Source organism: Elgaria multicarinata, chromosome 8 (assembly GCF_023053635.1).
Source record: "Elgaria multicarinata webbii isolate HBS135686 ecotype San Diego chromosome 8, rElgMul1.1.pri, whole genome shotgun sequence".
NCBI classification, from domain to species: Eukaryota; Metazoa; Chordata; class Lepidosauria; order Squamata; family Anguidae; genus Elgaria; species Elgaria multicarinata.
Genome location: NC_086178.1, coordinates 7,123,915 through 7,146,025, shown reverse-complemented (window position 1 = coordinate 7,146,025; position 22,111 = coordinate 7,123,915). Strand labels below are relative to the sequence as shown.

Here is a 22,111-nt window from a genome sequence, read left to right as displayed (position 1 = left end):
ATAACTTGTATTTTTATTTATTTATTTATTGCATTTCTATACCGCCCAATAGCCGAAGCTCTCTGGGCGGTTTACAGAATATTTATTGGTTGCATTTATATCCTGCCATTTCCTCCAAGGAGCCCAAGGCAACTTACATGATCCTCCTCCTCCTCTCCATTTTATAATCACAACAACCTGCGAGGTAAGTTAGGCTGAGAGTCACTGATTTAATCAGTGCGTGATTAATTTATTCCAGCAATATTGAAAGAGCTAGCTTATGACTTCATTGGTTGCCCATTCAATAAAACAGATGCTTTTTTTAAAAAAAAAAGCATCTGAAAAGGAAGCAGCATTCATTATGTCCTGGCTGCTTTGAACCCTCCCATCTTGAAAACACTTCCGGGTCCCAGATTCTGGTCCCCGTGGCCACCCGCAATCCAAAGTCAAGCTGCCATCTTGGGAACAAATGGTCGTGATTCTGAGTCTTCCCACTGAAATGTGAGATAATAAAGAGATTCACTGTCTTTATTTAGTTTGGAAAAAAACAACCCACTTCCAGCTGGACATCAGGAAAAACTTCCTGACTGTGAGAGCAGTACGACAATGGAACCAGTTACCTAGGGAGGTGGTGGGCTCTCCCACACTAGAGGCCTTCAAGAGGCAGCTGGACAACCATCTGTCAGGGATGCTTTAGGGTGGATTCCTGCATTGAGCAGGGGGTTGGACTCGATGGCCTTAGAGGCCCCTTCCAACTCTACTATTCTATGATTCACACCTGAAGGAAGTGTGAATGCTAGGAGCTGTCTTCTAAGCTTAGTTAGCCAAACAAAGCAAGGCAGTTGCCTGTCAACGAAATGGATGGTTTCCCACCATGTCTGATTGGCTTTTTACCAGACTCCTCCTTCATGGAGGGTCTTCAAGTTGAAACCTCTGGCAAGTGGCTACCCTAAGACCACCTCACATCTTCTCTCAACTCTTGACTATGCGGGGGAATCTGGGGCCTGTCAATTCCAAATCTCCCTCCACTTCTGACAAAGACTAAGTTCCCAGGGAGTAGGGGGAAAGATAGGGTGACCCTATGAAAAGGAGGACAGGGCTCCTGTATCTTTAACAGTTGTATTGAAAAGGGAGTTTCAGCAGGTGTGATTTGTATATATGGAGAATCTGGAGAAATTTCCTCTTCATCACAACAGTTAAAGCTGCAGGAGCCCTGCCCTCTTTCAAATCTGGTCACTCTAATATAGCTCCTGCAGTGGATTCCTGCATTGAGCAGGGGGTTGGACTTGATGGCCTTGTAAGCCCCTTCCAACTCTGCTATTCTATGATTCTATTATTCTAAGTAATTAATTAACTTGTGGATTTTGTTGCGCCCTGATGTATGGACCGGCTTCTTCTAGTTCTGCCTCCGAGTCTGCCTCAGCATCGGAAACGCAACCGGGGAGCCTGGGCCCAATCCTGACACGAACGGAGCCTCCCGCACAGGGGTTTCAGAGGCAAACGCCAGACGCCTGCCAAAAGTGCTTCCCGTGGAGTAGCTGATGGGAAAACGAGCCCAAACGATTACCCTCGAAGCGCAGAGGCAGAGAGCGATCACTTTCGTATACGGCGCGCACGCGTGTGTATGTGAGGTTTAGAACGGACAAAACAGAGGCCCTGAGCAAAGCGCTATGGACCTAAGTGAGGATTTAGGAAGCCAAAGCCCTGTGGATGATGTGCGCATAATAGCGAGCGCCAGTTCATCTCACGTCCGGGATGCCCGGAGCGGCCAGCTTATTGACTTGCATCACAAGGGGATTTCAGCCAGACGCTGGTATTTGATGGAGTGGAGAGTCCATCCTGCCAGGTGCTTGGTCTCCAAAGGCTCCAGCATGCCTGCTGCTATAAAGGCCCACATTTTTCTTTCTCTCTCTCCCGGCTCCAACATGAAGCCAGGCGCGACACGTTATTAAGCCGGTGTTTTCTTGTGTTCCTCCCCCTCCGCCGCCCCGGGCCGCTTGTCGCCTGCCAGAGCGATCGCTTTTTAACAGCATCAAATCACTGGCTTGTCCCAGTAATGAAAAACAAAACGCCTCTCGCTGGAAGAGGACAGCCTTGCGCCTTCGACGTGCTATTAAAGCGTGATGGAGAATGGCAGCAGCAGCTGCTGCTCGGGACGGCGGCGGCCCCGGATCAATCAGCTTCAATGTAAACTGTTAGCTTTCGGAGCAGCCGAAAGGGAGGAAAGGCAGAACGAAGGAGGGAAACAAATACAAACAATTCTTTCGCTGGATTGGTATTAATAAGCACAGCATCCACGAAAAGGCAGAGAGAGGCAAATTTTACATGCCATTAAAGTGGCAAGTTCTTGGTGGGATGGGGATACCAAGTCATCTTGTCTGCCTCCTGAGGAATCTGTATAACGAACAAGTAGCAACGGTAAGAACAGACCACGGAACAACGGACTGGTTTAAGATTGGGAAAGGAGTACGGCAGGGCTGTATACTCTCACCTTATCTATTTAACTTGTATGCAGAACACATCATGCGACGTGCTGGGCTTGACGAATCCAAGGCTGCAGTTAAAATCGCAGGAAGAAACATTAACAATCTCAGATATGCAGATGATACCACATTGATGGCTGAAAGTGAGGAGGAGCTGAGGAGCCTCATGACGAAGGTGAAAGAAGAAAGTGCAAAAGCTGGGTTGCAGTTAAACCTCAAAAAAACCAAGATTATGGCAACCAGCTTGATTGATAACTGGCAAATAGAGGGAGAAAACATGGAGGCAGTGGCAGACTTTGTATTTCTGGGCGCAAAGATTACTGCAGACGCTGACTGCAGCCAGGAAATCAGAAGACGTTTACTTCTTGGGAGGAGAGCAATGACAAATCTTAATAAAATAGTTAAGAGCAGAGACACCACACTGACAACAAAGGTCCGCATAGTTAAAGCAATGGTATTCCCCGTAGTAACCTATGGCTGTGAGAGCTGGACCATAAGGAAGGCTGAGCGAAGAAAGATAGATGCTTTTGAACTGTGGTGTTGGAGGAAAATTCTGAGAGTGCCTTGGACTGCAAGAAGATCAAACCAGTCCATACTCCAGGAAATAAAGCCAGACTGCTCACTTGAGGGAATGGTATTAAAGGCGAAACTGAAGTACTTTGGCCACATAATGAGAAGACAGGATACCCTGGAGAAGAGGCTGATGCCAGGGAAAGTGGAAGGCAAAAGGAAGAGGGGCCGACCAAGGGCAAGATGGAGGGATGATATTCTGGAGGTGACAGACTTGACCTTGGGGGAGCTGGGGGTGGCGACGGCCGACAGAAAGCTCTGGTGTGGGCTGGTCCATGAAGTCACGAAGAGTCGGAAGCGACTGAACGAATAAACAACAAAGTGACAGAGACACACAGACCTGGCCCATGGTGGGCGCAATACACCAGCGTTCAGGTCCCATCAATACTGGCATATTGTGGCTTAAAACTCTTAGAACTTCATCCCACGTACCCATTTCCCTCGAATTATCCCCATAGCGTAAAGCTGTCGTTGTTGCTGTTAGCTAAATTACACCCCGAGCGGCGGAGCTCCTAAGATCCTTTGCATACCAGGAAAAGGGTTTAAAGGGGGGCATGTAAAAACTCATTAAAAATCAATGGATGACCCAGTCCGATTCAAATTTGGCAGGCTGAAAGCCCTCCTGAATATCTATTACTGTGCTGATTTTGATGCCTTTATCTTTAAAACTCACACTTTACCGTATTTCTTCGATTCTAAGACGCCGTCGATGGTAAGACGCGCACTAATTTCAGTACCACCAACAGAAAAAAAAAAGCTTTGATTCTAAGAAATAATAAAAGCACCGGTGATTCTAAGACGCACCCTGTTTTTAGAGATGTTTATATGGGGGGGAAAAGTGTGTCTTAGAATCGAAGAAATACGGTAATTTGAAGTTTAAAAATCGTCTTTCTGTGCCCCCAGTGGCCGCTCGGAGAAGGACAAGGAAATATGTTTAAATTAGCCTTGGGATTGTGGGGTAGTAAGAAGAGTCGCTCTTTCCGCGATTCTATTTCCGGCGCTTCTTTTAAGGAAGCAGCGCAATCACAGCAGGGTGCATCGGAGTACTTCGCAATAAAAGCAGATTCTAACATTGAAAACATCGGAGTCCTTTGCATTAGGATTGTGCACAGACACCCCAATCTGCTTCGTGGCCTGATCCGGAAAATCTGAATCGGGCCCGATCCTCTTCACGCCGCTCCGCCCGTCTCCCGCTCCGCTCCGCAGAGCGAGATCCGGCTTCGCCGCCGTCGCTACATGGACGGTGGCAGCGGCAGTGGAGCAAAATAAGCCACCCCCCGCCCCCTTACCTGCATCCATCACAGGCTTCAATTGAGGCCCCGGTTGAAGCCGGAAGAGGCCTCAGCCTTCACTTCCGCCTTCAACCGGGGCCTCAATTGAAGCCCGCGACAGAGGCAGGTAAGCGTCCCTCCTCCCTGCTCCCTTACCTGGTGGCGCCGCCGCCACCATTGCATGGATGGCGTTGCCGGCAGCGCCAGATGAGTCCCCTCCCCCCACTTACCTGCAGGTGAAGCTCCGGATTGAGGCGATCCTCTTCGCCTCCATCCACAGCCCCCATGACTCTCTTCACCTCCGCCTTTTCTGGAGGCGAATTAGGCCGCCTCACTCCTGCTTCTCTGAACCGAAGAGAAGCGGAGCACATCCCTACTTTGCATGTAATTCACAGTGAATGCACAGCATAATGCTGGTGTGATGAAGCTCTCAAAGCTAGTGTTCCTGCAGAAATGGCCAGCTGGCCCTCCGCTGCGGGGACCACAGGCCTTGGTGAGGAGACAATCGTTTGGACTAACCGGGCCATCACAGAAGGTTCAGGGCGGCAATAGGGCGGTGGCATTTGTGGTGCTGTGGGAATAACAGCAGCCCGTTTGGAAATTTCAAGGAGGATGCTCCTTTGGAAACCTCCCTTCTCCCAAAGATACCAATATTTCATTTTTTTCCCCCTGGTGCCTTATTTTCTAAAAATACTCTGAGATCTCTTAAGATGTTTTGCTTAAAGGATCCTATTTCTGGCCAAGTATGTGACATTACAGGCCAGGTTTCAGTTTTCGTGACTGACCAGAAATCCCAGGTAGAGTTTTCCGTGTTTTGACCATTACGTCTAATGGGCTTCCTTCAGGTGTGCTGTGACCAGATCCCATGACTAAAAACTTTAACAGTATTTTTCAGAACACTAAAAAGTGTTAGTCAACGCTGACAGTATTTTTTTTCCAGATCACTAAAAAGGCATTTAGAATTACATCCACAACAATTCAGACTGCAGAGCACTAAGAAGTATTTAAACTTCTTAGAATTAAATCTTCGAGGCTCGACTTCGAGGTAACTTTGAGGCTTGACTTCTGCAATGCGCTCTACATAGGGCTACCTTTGTGCCTAGTCCAGAAACTTCAACTAGTTCAAAATATGGCAGCCAGGCTGGTCATCGGTACACCTGGGGGATGACCACATTACACCAGTCTTAAAATCTCTTCACTGGTTGCCAATTAGTTTCCGGGCGAAGTATAAAGTGTTGGTTCTCACCTTTAAAGCCCTACATGGTTTGGGTCCGGGCTGCCTGCGGGATCGCCTTCTCCCGTACAATCCGCCCCGCACACTCAGGTCCTCTGGGAAGAATCTACTCCAGCCAACAAAAGCGAGGCTTAAGAAGCAGCCATTCATTCGTCTGCACATGGATATGCACACACGCCTTGCCGGTGCACTGCTTGTAGTGTCATAAGAACATCAGAAGAGCCCTGCTGGATCAGACCAAGGGTCCATCTAGTCCAGCACACAGTGGCCAACCAGCCATCGGCCAGGGATGAACAAGCAGGACATGGTGCAACAGCACCCTCCCACCCATGTTCCCCAGCAACTGGTGCCCACAGGCGTACTGCCTCAGATACTGGAGATAGCACATTCCCATCAGAGCTAGTAGCCATGGATAGCCTTTGCCTCCAGGAATTTATCCAACCCCCTTTTAAAGCCATCCAGATTGGTGGCCATCACGACATCTTGTGGTAGTGAGTCCCGTAATTTAACTATGTGCTGTGTCTTTCTGCCTACAGGAGCCACGCGGCACCTGCAATCGTGAAGAGTCCCGGAAGTGCCAGGATATCTCACGATACTTTGCTGGACATGCAGCTCATGAACGTGAAAAGGTCAGCACACTGGCGAGGTGGGCACGCATGTCTGCGCCAGGAAAAGTAAGCTAACTGGCAGAGGGCAAGTGCACAGATTGTGAGGAGGAGACGGTGGCAGCAGGTCCCTGCTTCAGGTGGTGACCTTCCTTGGGCCAGGAATAACGGGCTGAAGTTACAGGAAGCCAGATTCTGGCTGGATACCAGGAAAAACTTCCTGTATGTTAGAGCAGTATGACAATGGAACCAGTTACCTAGGGAGGTTGTGGGCTCTCCCACACTAGAGGCCTTCAAGAGGCAGCTGGACAACCATCTGTCAGGGATGCTTTAGGGTGGATTCCTGCATTGAGCAGGGGGTTGGACTCGATGGCCTTATCGGCCCCTTCCAACTCTACTATTCTATGATTCTATGATTCTAGGCCTGGGGATTTTGTACCAGTGTGTCTATGTAGCTAGAGGTTTTTCCAGAATGAAGGTTCTCCCCCCCCCTTTTAACATATTTTCTGTGTTACAGGTGGGTGGGTGGGAGGAAGAACCAGTAAGAAAACATAGGAAGGTCTTGAGTAGAAGATGACAACATCTGGACTTCCTGTAAGCGTCCCTGAATGAGGCTGGGTGGTGGTGCTATAAACGCCTTGTCTGGAAGCACCACCCCATTGTCAGGCATGCAGGGAATATTATTAATCTGTTTCCCAGCTCAATAATTTTCCCCACAGTATGACCTGATCGCCCAGGGAGTCTCCAACTGATGTTTGGCTTTGTGATATCTGTGCCAAAAATGCTTTTTATCCTCCTAATACCCTGAGGATTCCATAAAGCTATGTCATTTCCTAAAATGGAGAGAGAGAGAGAGAGAGAGAGAGAGAGAGATTTCTTGCTCTGTCATTGTTAGAAGTCAGGGGAGTCCTCCAAAGAAGCTAGTAAAAAAGATGACGTCCTCCTTCCCTTTGGGTGTAATTAATTAACTTGTGGATTTCGTCATTGCCTTCTAATGCTCAGGTGGGCAGTGGCTAAAATGGCCTTTAAAAGGGGTGGACATTGAGAATAGGCCTGCCAGCAGCTGCTAGCCATGACAGCTAAATAGAGCCTCCATATTCCGAGGCAGGATACCCAATGGGGTAGTGGTAAATTTTGAAGTGCAGGAGATGGCCCGTTGCCACCGCCCAAGGAGAGGCCCAAAAGGCAGGCATCCACATCAGCAAACTAATTCTAGCATCCAGTGTGGTGTAGTGGTCAGAGTTTTGGACTGGAGTTTGGGAGATCCAGATTCAAGTCATAGAGGGTCACTGTGTGACTTTGGGCCAGTCACTGACTCTCAGCCTAACCTACCTCACAGGGTTGTTGTTGTGAGAATAAAATGGAGGGGAGGAGGATTATGTACACCTTGCATTCCTAAGTAGGAAAAAGGCAGGATATAAATGCAATAAATAAATAATAGTTTTCATTTCTACCAGGAGCAGGTCTTCTATAAAGCTAATAGGTTCTAACTGCCCATTCAAGATGAAGCTTTGCATCACAACAGGGATAGTTCACAACTATGTCTTTCTGCATTAACTACAGCTCCTTTAGACGGCGGCCACTTGATTTGTAACTAAAAACTTCCCCTCTTGGCAATTCTCCATAAAGTTAATTGAAAGAGCGCCATCTAGTGCCTTGTGATAATTTTAAATAGCGCATTATCTCTGATCTTTTTTTAAAGCAAGATTATTGGGGGAAGGCGCAGGAGACGTTCTGGGGATTGACAGCAGCATATAAAAGACCCGCAAACTTCCATAGGTGGCCAATCATGAGCATGCAATAAATCACTCATATAGAGAAGCGTTAGTTACTGATAAAATCCATCTGCCGCCCGGCCCTACTGTGAGGATTACAGCTAACTAGAGGGAATAGGGATGTCTGAGGAGGGCGACGGATGATGAGAGCATCCTTGCTAATAAAAAAAAAGTCCCAGTGCTGCATTCCTGTGAGCTACACCACACCACTGAATGTACTTGTGAATACCAGATACGGGGTGAATGACGGGCCAAGGATGGCACCTTCAAGCACTTGTGAGCGCCACAGGGACAACTGGCTGTCCACCATTGGAAACAAGACACTGAGCTAGATCAATCCTCAGCCTGATCCACCAAGATAATTCTTACATTTTTATGACCTAGGATAGTATCACCTCCCCCTCTTGCTCTGGGTTAGATGCAGGTGTGTTTACCTGTGAAAGCCTCAGGGTCAATAAAGATCCATTCAATTGTCTGTTTGTCTTCAACGAACAACAGCAGGTTGATTTCTTGGGCATTGTAGGTCTGGGACCTTGGAAACACAGAATCACCAAGTAAGGTCAACTCATCCCAAAGCTGCTGTCGATGCACGTTGCAAAAGGGATGTCCCTCAGTCCTTCTACCTAACTTGCTCCCTCTTCATGAATGATTGCTTCAACCAATGGCTGCCAGAGAAACCCAGCCATGGACAAATTCATGAAGGAGAAGGCAGTCTCTACTACTTCTGATGACTATATGCTGCCTCCAGGATCAGAGGCAGTATTGTACATCAGTTCCTGGGGAACTTGGGCGGAAGGGGGCAGTTGAGTTTGTGTCATAGAATCATAGAATCATAGAATAGCAGAGTTGGAAGGGGCCTACAAGGCCATCGAGACCAACCCCCTGCTCAGTGCAGGAATCCACCCTAAAGCATCCCTGACAGATGCTTGTCCAGCTGCCTCTTGAAGGCCTCTAGTGTGGGAGAAGCCACACTAGAGTGGGAGAGGCCAGTGTCCTTTTTGTGGGCTTGCCACAGGCAGCTGTTTGGCCGCTGTGTGAACTGAGCGCTGGACCAGATGGACCCTTGGTCTGATCCAGCAGGGCTCTTCTTATGGAAGTTCTATGGCAACTCAGGCAATCACCGCCAAGGCTTCTTCACCAACAGAAAAGCCATTTTTGTGAATATCGATAACCAGTAGCTTCATCAGATCTAAGCCTCAGAATCTGAGCCCCAACTACATGGGAGGATCAGGTGGAATAATTGAAAAAAGTAAGTAAAACATGTGCAGAGCACTTCTCCTCATTGCTAAGTAAGTTAGAATCAAATTCATATATCTGATTTGGAGCAACGTTTCCAAGCTGGAACCTGGGGCCATAGCTAGACCGAAGGTTTATCCCTGGATCATCCAGGGGTCAAACCTGTTCATCTAGGTGACACACAGGGGATCCAGTGCTCAGGCAGGGGTGAACCCTGGATGATCGCAGGATAAACCTTAGGTCTAGCTGTGGCCTGGGTCTTTCTTCTTGAGTCTCTTTCTAGGAATTAGCGAATTGCCTTCCATCACTGATAATTATACCTGGGCCAGGCAAACAGGGACCCACGTATCCATCTGTCAGGGATGCTTTAAGGGGGAGCAGGGGGTTGGACTCAATGGCCTTAGAGGCCCCTTCCAACTCTACCATTCTATGAAGGTGGCCCCAAGATTTACCATTCAGCCCCATACACAGCCTCTTATCTCAAATGTCTCTCCTTGATGCACCTCAGCTATTTCCTCCCAAGCTGAGAAAGATAGTTGGGCTTTCTAAGCCCCTCCCTCCCCCTCCCTCCCCCAGTGTAAACAGTAATAGATGGTCTGTTATAATTGTTCCCATGTGGACCTCAGCAGGTCACTCCCGTGCATGTATGAAACACGAGCAAATGGATACAAGGGGACAGAACACTGGCAAAGATGCTGTTGCCATTCATATTGTGAATAATCCGTGGCAGACAACGTCCACATGTCTGCTATGGATTATTCACAACACTAAGGAAGAGACCTTTGTTCTTTTTCTCCCTTTGAGTGGGTTAGGGTCATTGGATCATTGGGAACATTGCCACGGTGCTAAGAAGTGACGGAAGCAAGTTGGGACTGTGGTTGAGTTGGATTGTCCTTGGCTCTCTTCTGAAACAAGTCGTTTGCTCCGTCAGAGCAAAGGCTATGGGATTTGCCACCACAAGATGTTGTGATGGCCACACATTTGGATGGCTATGAAAGACAAGCTGGAGCGTGTTCAGAGGAGGGCAACCAGGGTGATCAGGGGTCTGGAAACAAAGCCCTATGAAGAGAGACTGAAAGAACTGGGCATGTTTAGCCTGGAGAAGAGGAGATTGAGGGGAGACATGAGAGCACTCTTCAAATACTTCAAAGGTTGTCACACAGAGGAGGGCCAGGATCTCTTCTTGATCCTCCCAGAGTGCAGGACACGGAATAACGGGCTCAAGTTAAAGGAAGCCAGATTCTAACTGGACATCAGGAAAAACTTCCTGACTGTTAGAGCAGTACGACAATGGAATCAGTTACCTAGGGAGGTTGTGGGCTCTCCCACACTAGAGGCCTTCAAGAGGCAGCTGGACAACCCTCTGTCAGGGATGCTTTAGGGTGGACTCCTGCATTGAGCAGGGGGGTTGGACTCGATGGCCTTGTAGGTCCCTTCCAACTCTGCTATTCTATGATTCTATGATTCTATGAGAGTTGGATAAATTCCTGGAGGAGAAGGCTATCAATGGCTAATAGTCCTGATGGGTATGTGCTACCTCCAGAATCAGAGGCAGTGAGCCTGTGTGCACCAGTTGCTGGGAAACATGGGTGGGAAGGTGCTGTTGCATCCATGTCCTTCTTGTAGATTTCTGGTCAACAGCTAGTTGGTCACTGTGTGAACAGAGTGCTGGTCTAGATGGATCCTTGGTCTGATCCAGCATCAGGGCTTTTCTTATGTTCTCTTATGCTCTTGAGAAAGTCTTATGATGGGGCAGGAGAGAAATCCCAAGGCACACCACCACAAAATAGGACCAGACTTGACCATGCCCGTATTTTAATATTCTGATGACTTCCTCCAATTTTCTAATCATCAGATGATTCCCGCCCGTGTTTTAATCTGAAGAACTCCTTCAGAAGACACCAGAAATGCCAAAGGGGTACTATTGGTACTGCCGACTCAGCCCTGCCGGTCAGATCACAAAAGCAACCGTTAAATGATGTAGCTGTTTTAATGTTTTACTGGTGTTATTTAACGCTTTTGTTTTCTATCGTGTGGAAGTTAGGGTGACCCTATGCAAAGGAGGACAGGGCTCCTGTATCTTTAAGAGTTGCATAGAAAAGGGGATTTCAGCAGGTGTTACTTCATAGAATCATAGAATAGCAGAGTTGGAAGGGGCCTACAAGGCCATCGAGTCCAACCCACTGCTCAGTGCAGGAATCCACCTTAAAGCATCCCTGACAGATGGTTGTCCAGCTGCCTCTTGAAGGCCTCTAGTGTGGGAGAGGCCACCACCTCCCTAGGTAACTGATTCCATTGTCGTACTACTTGTATGCATGTCGCACCTGGTGAAATTTCCTCTTCATCACAACAGTTAAAGCTGAAGGAGCTATACTGCAGCTATACTGTGACCAGATTTAAAAGAGGGCAAGGCACCTGCCGCTTTAAATGTTGTGATGAAGAGGACATTTCACCAGGTTCTCCATCTATACAAATGACCCCTGCTGAAAATTCCCTTTTCAATGCAACTGTTAAAGATCCAGGAGCCCTTGTCCTCATTTGCATATGGTCACCCGTTTGGAAGTTTTATAATTTGAAATTGTTGAACATCACCTCGCAAATAAGGCAGCACTTATACATTAAGAACATTGGTTGCTGGATGGATTGAAAACATAGTAAATAACCAAAAGCAATACGTAAATAATAATGAACAAAGAAAGAGCGAAGACTCACTGGAACACCATGGAGCAATTTTGCCAGTCAAAGGGGAAGTAGGTGACGATAATGGAGCAGACGCTGCGGTAGATGGCAGGTGGCAACCAGCTAATGTTTCCGCTGGGCCACGCCAAGACGTTCGCATACATCGCGACGTCAAACACCCCGTCGATACTGGAAGGAACAAGGAGAAAAAGGGATCAAAAAGGCGAGGAGCAACCTTCCCCACTGAACCTGGGAGACAACGTGTGTGTGTGTGTGTGTGTGTGTGTGTGTGTGTGTGTGTGTCTTTATGATGATGCTTTGCTGCTTGTTTTTTTTTTTTGTGAACCACCCAGAGAGCTCCTGCTATTGGGCGGTATAGAAATGTAGGGTGACCCTATGAAAAGGAGGACCGGGCTCCTGTATCTTTCACAGTTGGATAAAAAAGGGAATTTCAGCAGATGTCATTCATATACATGCAGCACCTGGTGAAATTCCCTCTTCATCATAACAGTTAAAGCTGCAGGAGCCCTGCCTTCTTTTGTATCTGGTCACTCTAGTATAGCTAGAGTAGGGTGACCGTATGGAAAGGAAGAAAGGGCTCCTGTATCTTTAACACTTGTATAGCAATGGGGATTTCAGCAGGTGTCATTTGTAGGCATGTTGTAGCACCTGGTGAAATTCCCTCTTCATCACAACAGTTGAAACTGCAGGTCCCTGGTCATGCTAGAGTTTTGAACTTTTTCAACTTTCAAAATTTTCTGCACGTCTACCCTGCTCAAGCTGGAGTTTAAAACAAAAATCAGCAAAATCGGTCTGGTAGATTTCTAGTAATATGCCTTACGCTACTGTATTCTTATATAAGATGCTGTGCAGAACCTGTTTTAATTGCACTTCTAGTTAGTTGTGGAAAAGCTATGCCTCTGCAGCGCTCAGGGGTGCAAGTGTGGAAGCACCCCCGCAAGAGTGGGACCTACCAAGATCCACTAAGAGGTCCAGCCAGAATGAGACAAGGTAGAGCATGAGGGGATCTACACTGCGTACTGAAGGCGCTTACGTGCGCCTGCAGTGCGCCCCCAAAGCAACTGTGTTGATCCTGCCCGAAGAGGAGGAGGAGGCAGCGGCTGGGGAACCTGGCCGCGTCCTTGCCCCCGCTGCTGCCCACCTCCCCGCTGGCCTCCTGCTGCCGGTGAAAGAGCCACTCGGCGGAAGAAGGCGGGGCAGAGAGTGGAAGAAGCTCTCCGACCCGGGTGGCTCTTTCGCTGGCAGCAGGAGGCAGGCGGGGAGGTGGGCGGCGGTGGCAAGGACGTGGCCGGATTCATAGAATCATAGAATCATAGAATAGCAGAGTTGGAAGGGGCCTACAAGGCCATCGAGTCCAACCCCCTGCTCAATGCAGGAATCCACCCTAAAGTATCCCTGACAGATGGTTGTCCAGCTGCCTCTTCAATGCCTCTAATGTGGGAGAGCCCACAACCTCCCTAGGTAACTGATTCCATTGTCGCACTGCTCTAACAGTCAGGAAGTTTTTCCTGATGTCCAGCCGGAATCTGGCTTCCTTTAACTTGAGCCCGTTATTCCGTGTCCTGCACTCTGGGAGGATCGAGAAGAGATCCTGGCCCTCCTCTGTGTGACAACCTTTTACACATGCCACCTCCACCTCCGCCTCTTAGGGCAGGATCTACACAAATCTACACAGTCGCTTTGGGGGCGCACTGCAGGCGCACGCAAGCGCCTTCAGTACGCAGTGTAGATCCCCTCCGTGTCTTCTTCTGCGAAAGGTACAACCCAAATGCACCTGCCACTAGCTGGCTGATGAGGAGAAAAAGAAGGGCGCAACCTTTGGATGATACTGACTTGTTCTCCAAGACGATATCTGGCAGCCACACCATGGTGGAAGGGATCCGTAAAAGCCGGATGTTGTCATAGTCATCCGGGTTCCACTGCAGACGGTAATCGTACCATTTCTGGCAACGAGGAAGTGGATTAGTCATCTTGGACTGATGAATATTCACAATATGACATATCCTGATTTCTTGAAATTGTGAACCTCCTCTGTGAACCTGAATCCTGAATGATTTCGAGCCGGGCACAACGGGGAGTTTCACCAGGACTAACCCACCTCCTAACCCAGAAGGCAGTATGCTAGGCAAAACGGTGAGATGAAAAGAAAAGTAACTTTCCCAAGAACCTAACGAAAAGGCAGAGGTGTGTTGGCCGAGCTCCGAAACACAAAAACTCTCTTTTGAACCCAAATACTGCTGCAGGGTAAAGGCCTTGGCTTTGCAGCAGGGCAGCCTCCCAGATTCATTTTGTCAAAGGAAAACTTAAGGAACAAACATCAGTGTGGGGACGGGACCTGGCAGGCACCAAGAGAGATGCCCACGGGCGCATTGGTGCCCGCGGGCACCATGTCGGAGACCGCAAAGGTAACAATATAGCAATCATGCTGTTCAAGAGAATCTTTGCCCTCCACTCTTACCTGCTCTACCCAGACATTGGTCGTGAGTTCCTCATCCCGTTCGTTCTGGAAAGAGACAAAAGAATGGCAGCTGTAACAGCGGAGAAACCAATTTCAAACCAATTTTGTGTGTCCCAAAAGCGCTGGGGGGGGGGGGAAGAGGAGAGCCCTGAATTCTTCTGAGGGCCAGCTGGCCCAGAGCTTGGCTATGCCATTCAGAGGGTAGGAACTGGCCATCTCTCAGTGTGCTGGTTGGCAGCCAGGGCACCTAGTTCCAGGTGACCCTGGGCCTGTCGTGATCATAGAATCATAGAGTTGGAAGGGGCCTCTAAGGCCATGGAGTCCAACCCCCTGCTCAATGCAGGAATCCACCTTAAAGCGATTCCTGTGCCTCCCAACCGACAGATCTTTTGGCACAGTAATAAAGCCATACGTATGATGGGACATGCAGAGCTCGATTCCAGTTGTATTATTATTTCCTCTAATTGTAGAATCATAGAATAGCAGAGTTGGAAGGGGCCTACAAGGCCATCGAGTCCAACCCCCTGCTCAATGCAGGAATCCACCTTAAAGCGTCCCTGACAGGTGGCTGTCCAGCTGCCTCTTGAAGGCCCCTAGGGTGGGAGAGCCCACCACCTCCCTAGGACATTGGTTCCACTGCCATACTGCTCTAACTTTGCCCTGGGATGGCTCTGAATCCATACTACATCAGTTAGATGATGCAGTGGCAGATTTGAAGCTACCCTGGGGCAAAGAGGCGTTAATATGCGGCTAAAAAGTTGGGAACTTACTCTGGCTTTTCCAGCCAGAGTGAGGTCAGCCTGGCTGGTCTGTCCTGGCTCGGAGCCACTCCGGGGGGCATTCCCAAGTGAAAGACAACCTCCTATTGGTCGCCAGAACCTGCGGGAAGGGAAGGGGGCAGGCCTGGTGAACCTAAGCTGCTGGAAAGCCTGCACGGCCTCCCCTTGTAAGGACAACTTGCCGCCCCCACCCATGAGCAATAGCGTGGGGTTTGGAGGCACGGCGGCGCCAACCCAGTGCCACGAAGACAGCACCCCCTGATAGCAGGGAACACTGGCAAGATTCCAATGTGGGCCTTAGAAGCAGAGGTGAGGAAAGCTCAGCCCTCCCTTCCTTACCAGCGAGATGAGGTTGGTGAGGGTGAGCTTGACTGAAACATCAATGACGTCCCCCTTGTCCTTCACCGGGCGGAAGTTGCGGTTGTAGTTGGCCATCAGGTCATTGAGCAGCTTCTCCTCCTGGTTCCTGCTGAAGACCACTAGAGAAAGAAGGCAGCCAGACACTGAAAGGTTAACAGATGTTGGTGATGCACAAGGCGGAGCCGTCGCTTATGAGATTATTACAGCAAATCATCCCACGTCTTCCAAACCTGGTAGGTACCGTTGGATCTGTAGGTCCGATGCAAAGAGGAGCGAGGGAAACGGGTGGCCAGGGGCGTTGATAGGTATTGGCCCATGGTGCCCTGACCCAGAATTGGTTTCCCAGGGCCCTGAGTGTCTACTGGTTGTAACAGAAGGGGTCCCCCCCCAGCTTAATTGCCATGCAGGGGGCAATTTTCAAGAGGAATTGACAATGGGAGGGAAGAAATAAAGCTCCCCCCCACCCAAAGAATCTTCCTCTGCATGGCAATTAAGATTAGGGGAAAACGTTTTCCCCCATTGATTTGGGATGGTCGGGGCGGGGAGGCGGTGCTGTTTATACATAGCAAAAGCACCAGGGTGGGTGCGCACTGGCGCTGCGTCAATTATACAATGCAGCAGCCCTCTTGCAGCCATCTCGGTGCTTTCTGGTGACTTGTCTTGACTTTTTTCTCGGGAATGAGGCAAGGATGGTGCATCCACCATCTATCCTGGCTCTGGAGTTGTGGTGGAGGCGTGGCCAGGCAGATGGTGACTCCTCGTTGGTCACTATCCACCCAGGCAGGCTGGCCACCAGAGACCCCGCAGCAAAAGCACAAAGTCTAGCACCACCTGGTGAAATCCCTTCTTCATCACAACAGTTCAAGCTGCAGGAGCCCTGCCCTCTTGACCAGCTATAAAAGAGGGCAAGGCTCCTGCAGCTTGAACTGTTGTGATGAAGAGGGAATTTCCCCAGGTGCTGGACGCATACAAATGACCCCTGCTGAAATCCCCTTTTCTATACAACTGTTAAAGTTGTATAGAAACTTTAGAAAACCTCATGTGGCGCAGAGCGGTAAAGCAGCAGTTTCTGCAGCCGAAACTCTCCCCACGGCCTGAGTTCGATCCCAGCGGAAGCTGGTTTCAGGCAGCCGGCTCGGGTCGACTCAGCCTTCCATCCTCCCGAGGTCGGTAAAATGAGTACCCAATTAGCTGGGGGAAAGGTAATAACGGCCGGGGAAGGCAACGGCAAACCACCCCGCTATAAGGCCTGCCAAGAAAACGTCAGCGAAAGCTGGTGTCCCTCCAAGAGTCAGTAATGACTCAGTGCTTGCACAAGAGGGTTAAAGATACAGGAGCCCAGTCCTCCTTTCCATGTGGTCACACTACCCCGGCTTCTCCTATTATGAGAGAGGGAGAAAGACCCACTTTCGCTACGCCAGGCATAATGATCTACACTCCTGCCATGTTTATCATTCCTGCCCACCCCTAAATGAAAAAAAACCACAGCCTCCAGTATAACGCTCAGCCCTGGGCCGTCCTTGGGTTTAAATGAGGGTTTAATTAGGCTGGCGTCAGGCATTCCGCAAATACTAATTGATTAATCATAAATAGCCCTCTGCCTGCAATCCATCCCTGTCTAGTCCACAGATCGTTAACTTACTAACGATTTTTTTTTTAAAAAAAATCCCTTACATTATCAAATTATTCGCAAACGGCAAGTGCCCAATAAAATCTGAAGGGATCGTGGGGGAGAAGTGCTGGAAAATTACCTTCATTAGGGTAATTGCAGCTACTTACGGAGGAATGCAGAGAACCAGACGGGATTGTGAGGGCGGGCGCCGAGATGGCAGACTGAACTTTGGTTGGGGCTGTCCGGGGCTGCCGGACGGCACCTCACGTACGCTTGCTAACAGACAGCTGGCCTCGGTCAAGCCGTACTGCTCAACCGCAGTCATTTTAAAGCCGAGCTGTGCTATGGTGGTTGGTAGAGAAGCCCACTGGCCTAGGGCATGGCTAGACCAGGCGATATCCCGGGGATCGCCCCAGGATCATCCCTGCGCATCCACATGACGCACAGGGGATCCCGGGGGCTGGGAGGTATGGTCCCTAGCTTTCCCCGGGATAGCCGGGATGGCTTTAATCCAACTTTTCCCACAGTCTCGGGATCGTCCTGAGACCATGGGATGTGTGGGTAGCTGTCCCGGTTTCATCCTGGCTCCTCACGAGTAAACGCGAGGAGCCAGGAACCGGGCATAGAGCTTTTCAGGAGCTCCGTGCCCATCAGGGGTGGGGGAGGAGCGGTGTCTTTATTTTTTTAAAACAACAACAACTTACGTCAGCGATGGAGCGCCCGTGCGCTCATTTTCGATAAAAAAAACCCAAAAACAAAATGGCGGGCACGACTTCCTCTTCCTCCCGGGACATCGCGCGCCGCATGTGGACCGAGGGGGAGGATCTCGCGATCACCATATCGTGAGATCCTCCCTCTCCCCTCCCTAGGTCTAGACATGCCCCTAGATTACAGTGGACGGGCCTCCATTTTGAAGAGCTGACAGAGGGTTGTCTTCCGTTTCACAGTGTCCTCTCTTTGATGGGCTGCCCAGTCCAAGTCCGGTATAAAGATAAAGAACCATCAGAAGAAAGACCCGGAAGAGGCCTTGAAGATGCCCATCCACAGTGAGTGACCGGACTAAGGAGCCACAACGGTCACTTGGTCAGTTTTCCCCAGGATGGTGAGATGTCTTGTATTTCTGTTTATTATTATTTTATTATTTTATTGCATTTGTATACCGCCCCATAGCCGGTTCATATAAATTCGATTACTTCTAAATTTGTAAATACAAATGTTATAGAATCATAGAATCATAGAATAGTAGAGTTGGAAGGGGCCTACAAGGCCATCGAGTCCAACCCCCTGCTCAATGCAGGAATCCACCCTAAAGCATCCCTGACAGATGGTTGTCCAGCTGCCTCTTGAAGGCCTCTAGTGTGGGAGAGCCCACAACCTCCCTAGGTAACTGGTTCCATTGTCGTACTGCTCTAACAGTCAGGAAGTTTTTCCTGATGTCCAGCCGGAATCTGGCTTCCTTTAATTTGAGCCCGTTATTCCGTGTCCTGCACTCTGGGAGGATCGAGAAGAGATCCTGGCCCTCCTCTGTGTGACAACCTTTCCAGTATTTGAAGAGTGCTCTCATGTCTCCCCTCAATCTTCTCTTCTCCAGGCTGAACATGCCCAGTTCTTTCAGTCTCTCTTCATAGGGCTTTGTTTCCAGACCCCTGATCATCCTGGTTGCCCTTATGCAAATGTGTATCCTCTTGTGTCTTTTTTTTTTTTTTTTGGACTGCATAAATGGCCACCCTATATGGTGCTCTGCTGGTCACTTCCTCTTCTCCGGGAATCCTGGGAATTGTAAGTTTATGAGAGCGTGCTAGAGAGTTCTAATAGATTTCTTAGCCCTTTAGCAAACTAAAATTCCCAGGATTTGGGGGGGGTGGAGCCATGGCAGTTATATTGTTGGCAACGTTCATATGCCCTTGCACTCAGGGATTGCTCGAGATATTTCGCTGCCTCTGGAACCTGCACCGCACACTTCGAGAAACGGATCCCAATATGTGTTTAGTGTTACCACTTATTTATTTTATTTTATTTTATTTATTACATTTATATCCCGCCCTTTTCCCTCCAAGGAACCCAAGGCGGTGTGCATAATCTTTCTCTCCATTTCTATCCTCACAACAACAACCCTGTGAGGTAGGTTGGGCTGAGAGGCTGTGACTGGCCCAAAGGCACCCAGTGAGTTTCCACAGCCAAGTGGGGACTAGAACCCGGATCTCCCGACTCCCAGTCCAACACTCTAACCACTACACCACACTGCCAGTTCCAACCCTCTTAAACACTCCCATTTCAAGAGCTGGAGGCATATAGTAGCAATGAGACTAAATGGAAATCAGGAGCTATACAGGACCAGATACAAAAGAGGGCAGGGCTCCTGCAGCTTGAACTGTTATGATGAAGAGGGTATTTCACCAGGTGCTGTATGCATACAAAGGACACCTGCTGAAATGCCCTTTTCTCTAAAACTGTTAAAGATACAGGAGCCCCGTCCTCCTTTCCATAGGGTCACCCTAAACAGTTCACAATTCTATTCTCCCCTCTCTGCCTTTCCGTGCTTCACCACTGCTTCTACATTCTCGATACGGTAGAGAAAGAGAGAGAAACTGTTTGCCAACCCTGCTAAAAGAGAAGCACGCGAAGCATGTGCCATTTTGCCTTTAAAACTCACTGAAATCACCATCAAGCACCATCATGACTCCAGGAATCAAATGGAGTTAGTTTCTGGAACTCTGGTGCTAAACACATTGACGCCATTTTATTTATTTATTTTTTAAAAAAATCTTTTCGAACTAAAAATAATAAAAGATCCTCTGCGCCCACGCAGCTTAGGCTACTGGGCAGTATAAAAATGAAATAAATAAGTGAAATATATAAATGCACACACCCCGTCGTCTGCCCCTGACACTTAGCACTTCTTAAAAATATGAAGAAAGGATGCTGGCCATTCTTTGGATGGTCATTTGGGGGCCGACTGCGCTATGGGGTCCCTGGGCTTCAGGACTAGTAGTGGCACCATTGGTGGTGGCCCCGTGATTTGCTTCATATTTATCTCAGTTGCAAGCATTAAGAATATAAGATCATCAGAAGTGCCCTGATGCTGGATCAGACCAAGGGTCCATCTAGTCCAGCACTCTGTTCACACAGGGGCCAACCAGCTGTCGGCCAGGGATGAACAAGCAGGACATGGTGCAACAGCACCCTCCCACCCATGTTCCCCAGCAACTGGTGCACACAGGCTTACTGCCTCGGATACTGGAGATAGCACCCAACCATCAGGGCTAGTAGCCATCGATAGCCTTTGCCTCCAGGAATTTATCCAACCCCCTTTTAAAGCCCTCCAAATGGGTGGCCATCACGACATCTTGTGGTAGTGAGTTCCATAATTTATGTGCTGTGTGAAGAAGCACATTCCTCCCCCTCTCTCTCTCTCTCTCGAGCCACCCCGCAAATAGAAAAATAGCTCTAAGGTTTCCTGGGCCAGAGCTCTCTTGAGTTCCAGCTGGATCAGCCCCGCTTACCTGCGAGGAAGCTGTAGGCGAGGAGCAAGCGCGGCCAACCCATCCTGATGGATCAGGCTTGCTTTGTCTCCAAGCATCGGTGGGTGCGTGTGGCTCCGGGAGGGGCTGTGGGGTTATTTTGAGCTGGAACCCACCTCCCCGACCCTCCTCGCCCGCCCGCGCCCCCTCCTTCCCAGGCGCTTTTGGCTCAGCTGTCTGACAGTTGCATTGTCAGCTGCTTCCCTGATGAAGGCATCCAATTGCCTTTGGGACAACAATGTGGGGTCAGGATGTGGGGGCAGGACTGGTTGTCCCTGCCAAGCCCCCTGGGCACGCGAGCTAAGCCGGGCTGTTCTGTGTAGTCACTGTCCAGGGACAGGGGAGGGCGAGGGGGGGCAGGTATCAGTGCCAGGAAGAACTCTGAGCTCAGACCACTGCATAACTCAGATCAACAAAGCTGCCCGTATTTATAGCAACAAAGAGAACAACAGCCCTTCAGCATAGGTGTGCACAGCACATTTCATTAGGGTGTGCGCCCAGGTAATGATTTTTTTTTTTTTAAGGCCAACGTTTACAGAACACTCCATCATAAAGGACATCATTTTTATTCATGTATTTATTAAACACTGTAGACACTGATGCCCTGCTCCGCATTCAGCTTGCTTGACCATGGGAGGGCCGTTTTATGTGGGGGTGGGGGAACGAGGAGATATTCCTCAAGCCTCAGCATTGGGGGGGCTTTGTATTATTATTATTATTATTATTATTATTATTATTTATTTATTTATTTATATAGCACCATCAATGTACATGGTGCTGTACAGAGTAAAACAGTAAATAGCAAGGCCCTGCCGCATAGGCTTACAATCTAATAAAATCATAGTAAAACAATAAGGAGGGGAAGAGAATGCCAACAGGCACAGGGTAGGGTAAACAGGCACTGGGTAGGGTAAAACTAACAGTATAAAGTCTGCACAACATCAAGTTTTAAAAGCTTTAGGAAAAAGAAAATTTTTAGTTGAGCTTTAAAAGCTGCGGTTGAACTTGTAGTTCTCAAATGTTCTGGAAGAGCGTTCCAGGCGTAAGGGGCAGCGGAAGAAAATGGATGAAGCCGAGCAAGGGAAGTAGAGGCCCTTGGGCAGGCGAGAAACATGGCATCAGAGGAGCGAAGAGCACGAGCGGGGCAATAGTGTGAGATGAGAGAGGAGAGATAGGAAGGACGTGATACTGGTTGGAGGAGGGGCTTACAAGGCGACATTAGCCTTCGGGGCCCCCGCCTCCTGGCCTCTTTGAAGTATGGCTTGCGGCAGAGAGGCTCTGTCACGTTTCTCATAAAACCTCCGGCCTTCCTGGGAAACAATAACGAGGCCTGCTAAGTAATCCACAAAGCTTTATTCAAGCAATAAACGTCTCTTCCCACTTGAATAGAGTCTAATCTCTTGGGACTTTCCTCTAGGCAAAACTATGCAAACTAAGCGAGATAATTGTCCTTTCAAGAGGAATGCAAAGCCTTTTCCCAAGACGCGTTAACTTCAGAGAGACTAGTTGCGATGCAGCTCCTGAAGGG

At 49.0% G+C, this 22,111-nt stretch overlaps 1 protein-coding gene across 1 annotated transcript in view; it reads right to left on the bottom strand.

Moving 5' to 3' along the window:
- CHRNG (cholinergic receptor nicotinic gamma subunit) overlaps positions 1-20,608 on the bottom strand; it is a 35,261-nt gene extending 14,653 nt beyond the window's left edge. The window contains 6 exon segments of the mRNA XM_063131423.1: positions 8,352-8,449; positions 11,866-12,021; positions 13,687-13,796; positions 14,312-14,356; positions 15,430-15,569; positions 20,566-20,608. Of these exon segments, the coding sequence (XP_062987493.1) occupies positions 8,352-8,449; positions 11,866-12,021; positions 13,687-13,796; positions 14,312-14,356; positions 15,430-15,569; positions 20,566-20,608 (592 nt within the window).
- Positions 20,609-22,111: the final 1,503 nt, after the last annotated feature.